General features: G+C 40.4%; 1 protein-coding gene across 2 annotated transcripts; it reads left to right on the top strand.

The window, feature by feature from the left end:
• The first annotated feature begins 689 nt into the window (after positions 1–689).
• On the top strand, positions 690–7,733 carry LOC139938956 (CDP-diacylglycerol--inositol 3-phosphatidyltransferase-like). Of its 2 annotated transcripts, XM_071934641.1 has the most exons (7): positions 690–800; positions 1,526–1,660; positions 2,437–2,590; positions 3,076–3,157; positions 3,821–3,902; positions 4,673–4,874; positions 5,257–7,733. In XM_071934641.1, exons 1-6 carry the CDS (start codon positions 761–763, stop codon positions 4,837–4,839), a joined length of 660 nt encoding a protein of 219 aa, XP_071790742.1. In that variant the 5' UTR covers positions 690–760; the 3' UTR covers positions 4,840–4,874; positions 5,257–7,733. The 2 variants fall into 2 exon arrangements, with proteins under 2 accessions (XP_071790742.1, XP_071790741.1); XM_071934640.1 differs by having other exon boundaries at positions 4,673–7,733.
• The last annotated feature ends 503 nt before the right edge of the window (positions 7,734–8,236 follow it).

Below are 8,236 nucleotides of genomic sequence, written 5' to 3' on the forward strand. Positions count from 1 at the left end.
TGGTGACGTGAGACTCGGCAATTTGCCAATGTGAATTTCAGCCTCAAGTCAGCGGTCAGGATAGCACCAAAGCCAAGGAATACATTTAATTTTATTACATACAGTCGATACAAACGTGGTCACTGGTCACTTTACTTTGGCCTACCTCTACTTAAAGTTGTTTTACACAGCACAGCACAATTTAATAATCAGAATAGGCCCCAATTCATGCAATTTTTTCATTATTTTGCAAGACTTAAATTTGGGCGCATTGGGCTCTTTCTTGGTGCGCTTTGTGCGCCATACACATTTTGATGCCAACAAGTTCAGAGAGAGATGGAAGCAGTTTCAAATTATTTTTAATCGTGTACAACTTACGCCTTTATTGATGTGATTATAAATTGCATCTCCTCCTAGATCGAAGAAGCGCTCAAAGAACACAGCACCGACAACTATCGTCAGAGCGAACGTAGAAGTTCGCTTGAAAAGTGCGTTATAAACGGATCGTGTGAGCGACATTTCTGGTTTTTTACCGGCGTTTTACAACTTTTACACGTAAGTCTGACATCCTATCTGAGCATGTGAAAAGTCAGGAACGGATGAACGAGGTACCCGACTTATTTTCTTGTTTAACTTCTCACCAAATGAGGGCGCTGTCCTCTTATGAGAACAGCGCCCTCGTTTGGTGAGAAATTAGTTAGTTGATTGATTGAATGTTTACTGAAAAACATTAATACTAAATTTTCTGCGGCTGCTGGTTTGCCAGTTTTCATCATTTTAAATGGCTGAAAACATATTTTTGTTTGTCCCAAATCTCATCGGTAAGTGCAGTTATATCTGACATTATTTTAAAATGTAAAAGGTTGTGCAGAATGCTTGTAAATGTAAGATTTCTGAGGGGATATTTTGGGGGTTCAATTTCTTGTTTACAAAAATATTTTTCATTCCACTTTTAAGTTTGCCTGGGGAACTGTTAACACTCAAATGAGTATTGGTGAAAATTAATGTACATAAATGTAATTAGTAAAAATAAGGGCCCAAGTTTATTATGCCGTCAGCCGAAATTCTGCAGAGCAAACTCCTTTGCTGGCAAGATCACAGCAAAATGTCCGGTACGTTGTTGGCTGGTGTAAGTAGACCTTATGCATTGCTGTCATCCAGCCGCCATCTTTGAGGTCAAACGGTGACAAAACAATCCAAACGCACATAGATTGGCCAATGAACAACCTCCTTTTGACCTCAATGCGGGGGGCGCTGTACTGAAATGACGCCATGTGCATAATAAGGTCTATTAACTGTAGTGTAGTAAATGTCTAGTCTAACTCTAACTAAGCAAGAGTTTTGTGCTTAACCCCCTTAATAATAATAAAAAGCAAGCTTTTTTTGTGCCTACCTCCTGCAGGTGGACCCTCACTAACGTAACACATTCACTTGCATTATGATTAATGTTGACATTTTAATCCACTTCAATATTAAATGGCATAAATTAAAATTGTTTTGTTTTTGCTTTTTTAATTTTAAAAGTTACTTTCACTTTCATTTTCAGGGTATGCCCGTATCCTTCTTGCACTGATTGCATTCTATTACATGCGAACTGATTATGTGACTGCAACCTGGTGTTATCTACTGAGTGGTCTACTGGATGCGTTCGATGGCCACGCTGCCAGGATGCTCAATCAAGGTATATCAATCTCACCACCCATACCCAAAATAGGGTAGTTATCTTCCAAAATATCCCAATTGGGGAATAAATAAATGCCAAATGTAGACGGGGCAGGCCTGATACCTCTTGGAGGCAATGAAGGCAATTGCCTTTATGCTCTCTGGTTATTGCCTTGGTGCCCTTGAAATGCTCCAGTACAAATTTACTTAGTGCCCTTGCCCTTTCAAAAATGATGCATATAGGCTTGATGGGTTGCCGACTAGACTCCCTTTATAAATTTTAACTTTGACTGTCGTATGAGTGCCAGGCAAACAAACATGCAGGGCTTAAATTTGTCCACTGGACAGCAGGCCCAAGGCCAATGGGTTAATAGCCGGACAGTAAACTCTCATGACCTGACAAGTAGGTTATTGCAGTGGTTAATTCTAAGACCCAATTATTTAGCACCTTATAAAGGTACAGCCAGGAACACCGGGGCAAACCCCTTCTCTTTTCGATAAGTGCACTGGGTTCTTTTACATGCGTTACACAACACATGGGACCAACGGCTTTACGTCCCATCCGAAAGACGAAGCAATGGTTAAGTGTCTTGCTTAAGAACACAAGTGTCATGGCTGAGGATTCAAACCCACACTCTGCTGATCAGAAACACCAGAGTTTGAATTCGGTGCTCCTAACCACTCGGCCACAACACTTCCACTTTTAATGCTATTGAGTAAATAAAGTATACTTAACCACAGAGACAAAGAGATAAAACTTACAGTAAATGAATTTATGTTCTGCTTTCTGTATAGGAACCAAGTTTGGGGCCATGCTGGACCAATTAACAGACCGCTGTGCAACCATGTGTCTTCTAGTGACTCTCTCAGTCTTGTACCCTGACTACATGTTCTGGTTCCAGCTCAGTATGATCATAGATGTTGCTAGCCACTGGTTACATCTTCACAGGTACATTCCCAAATTACATGGAGGCAATTGAGGTCTCAGTTGCCCTGGTCTTGACCTTAGGGCCCCTGCACAAGCCCGGTTCATACTTCCTGCGAATGTGAACGCGGTATGAATTTTGACATCACAAATTCGCAACGAATAATTCGCAACAGTTTTTTTGGCTCAACTCCTGCGAAATATTCGGTGCGGAAACAGCCCTGTGACATCAAAATTTGCTTCTCATTTGCATACAGAAGAAGTATGAGCCATGCTTAAAACTACACTGGGCTATTTCAGTGGTCTTTTTTTTTCTCCCGTTATTTTCTTACAATTTCAATAACTAATTGAGCCGAACTTTGTTATTTTACATATATGTTTTGGCACACCAAAAAATTACCTTTAAAATACACACACACACAAATTTAAAAAACTTAGCTAATAATTTTCTTATTACCAGTGCAATAGTAACATTAGTTGAATTGTTCGTTTTTTTGTTTACCTTACAGCTCCAGCATGAAAGGAATAGCCAACCATAAGATGATTGACATGTCTGGAAACCCCATCCTGCGTATCTACTACACCTCCAGGGTAAGCTGCTTATTAAGAATTAGGGCTCAATTTCATAGAGCTAGTGATAAAGAACAGTGCTCAAACTGATCAAACTTGATCACAAGTCAAGGTGAGGGCAACACTTAACTGAAACTGTCACCAGGGGGCATATTGCCACCTTATTCCTGGGGCTGAAACAGGGTTACCCCCTTCACAGTCCATAAGGATGTAGGCATGGGTATCATCCACTAGGAGCCACCTACTCCTGGGGCTGAAACAGGGTCACCCCTTCACAGTCCATAAGGATGTAGGCATGGGTATCATCCACTAGGAGCCACCTACTCCTGGGGCTGAAACAGGGTCACCCCTTCACAGTCCATAAGGATGTAGGCATGGGTATCATCCACTAGGAGCCACCTACTCCTAGGGCTGAAACAGGGTCACCCCTTCACAGTCTGTAAGGATGTAGGCATGGGTATCATCCACAAGGAGCCACCTACTCCTGGGGCTGTAACAGGTTACTACCTTCACAGTCTGTAAGGATGTAGGCATGGGTATCATCCACTAGGAGCCTGGCTGGTAGAGCAGAATGCACTACCTTCCCAACTGTTTTTGGAACAATTATGGTTTAAAAAGTGCAAAATCCCAAAGTATTAAATTAAGTAGTGTTTTTCTTGTTGTTGGTTTTTATCTTGACTCTAGCCGGTGCTGTTTGCCATGTGTGCTGGTAATGAGTTATTCTACAGCATGATGTACTTGCTCTACTTCACTGAAGGACCACTGAGTAAGTATGAGACCCTTGCTATACTGGGCCATTCAAAGCTGCCCACATCACCAGTGTTTATCACAGTTGCCCTGGCGAGCAGTCCCTAAAGGAGCTAGACAGTCTGGCCACACGATGGCTTGTTGACACCAATAAGCCATTTGTGAGTTAGGTTGGATAATGTCTGGTACAATGACTGGCTTATTACAATGCACGGTACATTTTAATTCCTCAGACTATCGAGACAGTTGCTACGCCACGTGATTAGAGGCAAGCTTTTGCGTAGTTACGTAAGAGACGGTGAACACCCATACACGATTCTGAATGGATGTGTATGGCACAATGGTACCAGGGTTTGCTCATCCTGGAGGTTGCTATTTTACAAAAGCTTGCCTCTAATCACGTGGCTTAATGTTTGGTATAATTGTAGTTTAATCTGAGACGTATTGCCCAAACACAATCGTATTGACATTTTCTTGCCTTTAGGCTCAAGAGCCTTGAGTAATTTATTAATAGATACTTGCACTAGATAAGATTATATAGACCCACCCGACGGACGAAACAAAATTGGTAGCGCCCCCTAATCTAGGCATTGAAGACACCGCATCAAATGGCCCCTGGTGCTTAACACTTGCGGGCCCGGTGCACGTCGGATTGGTCTATATTCTTATTGTTATTCATGCTATTCTGAGAATGTGAATATTTGGCTGCCACCTTGTGTGCAGAGATCATTGAGTCACACTGTCTAAACACATTCTTATTATCTCATCTTCTTATCCATCTATTCCAAGTTCCCATCGTGTCCTTCAGCATCTTCCGCCTTATCCTCATCTTATCTGCCCCAATCTCCTTGGCTAAGACGGCCATTAGCCTCCTTCATCTCATCACTGCCTCCCAGAACATGGCTATCATTGACGTCGCTGAAAGGGAGCAGAAGGCTGCAGAGAAGAAGGAATGAGAAAAGGTGAATGGGTCACCAGGTCAAAGTTTCAGTTAAAGGCAGTGGACACAATTGGTAATTACTCAAAATAATTATTAGCATAAAATCTTTCTTGGTGACGAGTAATGGGGATAGGTTGATGTTATAAAACATTGTGAGAAACGGCTCCCTCTGAAGTGCCATAGTTTTCGAGAAAGAAGTAATTTTCCACGAATTTGATTTTGCGACCTAAGATTTAGAACTTGAGGTCTCGAAATCAGCCATCTAAATGCACTCAACTTCGAGTGACCAGGATGTTTTTTCTTTCATTATTATCTCGCAAGTTCGATGACCGATTGAGCACGACTTTTCACAGGTTTGTTATTTTATGCATATGTTGAGATACACCAACTGTGAGGGTTAGTCTTTGACAATTACCAAGAGTGTCCACTGCCTTTAAACCCAGTTAACTGAAATTGTATGTATAAACCAACTGGTTTTGTCCAAGTTCTATATGAAGGCCGTTTCCGAAAACGGTGACTTCGGCTACAGCTACGGCTAGATTGTGTGCGTCTGCCTATTCTTCAGCACTGGCAGACGCGCTGATCTAGCCGCAGCTGTTTCGGACACGGCCACAACCACCTGGTTTTAACTGTGTTTAACTAGTTTATCAACTGGTTTTCAACTGGTTCCAGATAAAACCATTTTAACTAGGTTCAACTGGAATTTTGACCGCTGGGCATGCAGAGATCCACACCCTTATCTAGGGACCAATCAGTACCAACGTATAGGCAGAGCCAAGATCGACACACCTATGAAATCGGTAAATTTTAAACCTTGAATAGCTGTCTTTATGATTATGCATAGACAAAATTGAATATTTTTGTGTGGAATTTATGTGCAGAGCTTAACATGGTATTAAAAATAATCAATGAAAATTCACCTGCACTTTTATGTAATATTTCACTGTAGAATGGATGCTGTATATAAGATCGAATGTGGTAGAATAACTTAGCAGAACAAGATATAGGTTGTAAAGCACTTGTTTAAAGAGAAACAGTCTCAGTGATTAGTTTTTGAAAGGGCAAGGGCACCAAGGCATTTTCTCCTTGGTAAAAAGGCACCCTATGATGAAATTGTAAATTTCTACTCGAGCATTTCAAGGGCACCAAGGCATTGACAAGGGGGCATCGAGGCAATCACCTGCGTTGCCTCCGTGAAGTATCAGGCCTGCATTTAAAATGCCATGGCGCTTTGAGTAATCAATGTACTTATTAGGATTCTATGTTCTTGGTTACTAGACACAAGAGCCGTTTTCACATAGCTGTTATATATTTTTTCTAGAATATATTCTAGTTTGTGTTGTTTAATGCTGCGTTGCGGCAGAGAGGATATAGTCAAAACAGGAAAATCACTTTCACAAGAAGGTTGTAGGTTGTAGTCTTGCGATAAGTAACTCGTTCTATGCATCACAGTTGGTTCTTTATCATGAGTAGATCCTTGTCATTTGATTGGAGAATTGTAGGTCACATGGGATTCTAAATTGCGCATTTTGATTCAAAACTCCCTCATTGTGGATGCTAACCCTGTCCCATGTTGTATTGTAAGCTTGGGTGTGATACATGCAGCAGTTAACTGCTTTATGGCTTCTGACTGGTACCCTTGTACAAAGATATTGACAACATAGGGAGACCGCCAATCTACTTGTATAAAGTTCACCATCTTGTTTTGAAAGATGTTTTAAGATTAATGTGTGTGCAATCTAACTCAAAAACCCTCCTGCACTAAACATGGTACTTCTTTGTTCATATGACTTGCCATTTTAAACCTAAACAGTTTAATTTTTTTATTTTTTATTACACATCGAACAATGCCAAAACACGTCGAGATATGGAAAGCTTGAGATATGGTAAAAGAATACCTCAAAGGAAAATGCCTGCAACTAGGCAGGAACTGAAATCCAATCAACATTCAAGCTCTGGTATTTGATCAACAAAGTGTGGGTTCGAATCCGGGTCGTGACACTTGCTATGTAAAATTGGGGAGGTAGTGCTTTCTGCTCCATCAGCCAGGCTGTAGACTGATTGATACCCAAGCCTACATCCATATGGACTGTAAAAGGGGTAACCCTGTTTTATCTGTAGGAGTAGGTGGCAACGGCCTCTGGAAATAACGATTGTAGCCCATACCTTGAAGTGGCGTCCAGGCATTGTGTGTCTGGCGACTTGCATTACAAAAAATGCAAGGTTCTCGTTTGAGGGGGAATTTGAAACGGGCCCCACAGAGTTAAAAGGCAGGCAAAGAACCACTGAACCAACCTCATACCTAGGCCGTATTGCCCCTGTGTTAGTTTTTTTGTGTTCAGTTTGGTTTATTTTAATAGGGAGGGTGAATGCATCATTTTCCTGTCACCTCACCAAACATAGATGGATTTGACTTTCTTTATAAAAATACTGTGACAGTTCTTTGCCATTTTCTCAACAATTTTATGCTATGTGTCTTTCATTGTATCTTTATTGAACAATTTTCTCGGCCGATAAACCAGCAATTTGTGACAAAAACAAATGATGATTCTGGTTTGAACACACCTTTGTATCTTGTTGTCAGCATTAAATATCACCCCCGTATAACTTTTTAAATCTGAGAATTTTGCAAACTAAGAATTCACAGAAAAAAATCCACTATCACAAAAAATATATAAATTAATGTATCTGTGCTTGAACAGTAAATTATGATTTACCTAACTTATTTATTTTTGAACACAAGTCAAGTTTGTGAAGTGTAATATATGAACTGTTATAATTAATGATATCTCAAACAAATCACATCTAATAGACTGTGCAAATCTGTATTGTACAAATAAAAAGTGTGTCTGCATGTGACTGTTGTAAAACAAGAAGTCAAATAAAACAGTTATTCTGAAACAATTTAAATTGTGTATCATGTTATTTTTACCAATAGTATAGGTTCGAGTGATTTTTTGTGTGTATTAAGTTTTTTTTTTAAGCTAGGATATACTGAAGCCTAGGGTTAACCTTGGCAAACCTTGGCAGAGCTGTGTTTTTCAAGAGTTGCGACATGGGGGGACCTGTTTTCCATGGGTCACATGGTTATAAATATGTAAATAGACACCATTTATGATTTTCGGTCAGCACAACCAAATGTGCAGTCTAGTCTGGGACCCTGACTAATAGCTTCTAATTGCAAGCTCTCACACTTGTACTAATACAAAGCTCTGTGCTTGATTTGGTACTCGAACCCCCCCCTCCAACTTCAAGCCCTGCCCATACGGTCTTACCCCACCCCAAATTACTTTCGACACAAACACAAAGTGTTTTTTTTTTCCTCAGAAATTAAGTTTTCATGAAGTCTGTCTACATTTCTTCATTCAATTCAACCCGTTTTATAATTATAATAGTTTTTGATTGCGTTATTT

The sequence above is a fragment of the Asterias amurensis genome, chromosome 6 (assembly GCF_032118995.1).
Source record: "Asterias amurensis chromosome 6, ASM3211899v1".
Lineage (NCBI taxonomy): Eukaryota > Metazoa > Echinodermata > Asteroidea > Forcipulatida > Asteriidae > Asterias > Asterias amurensis.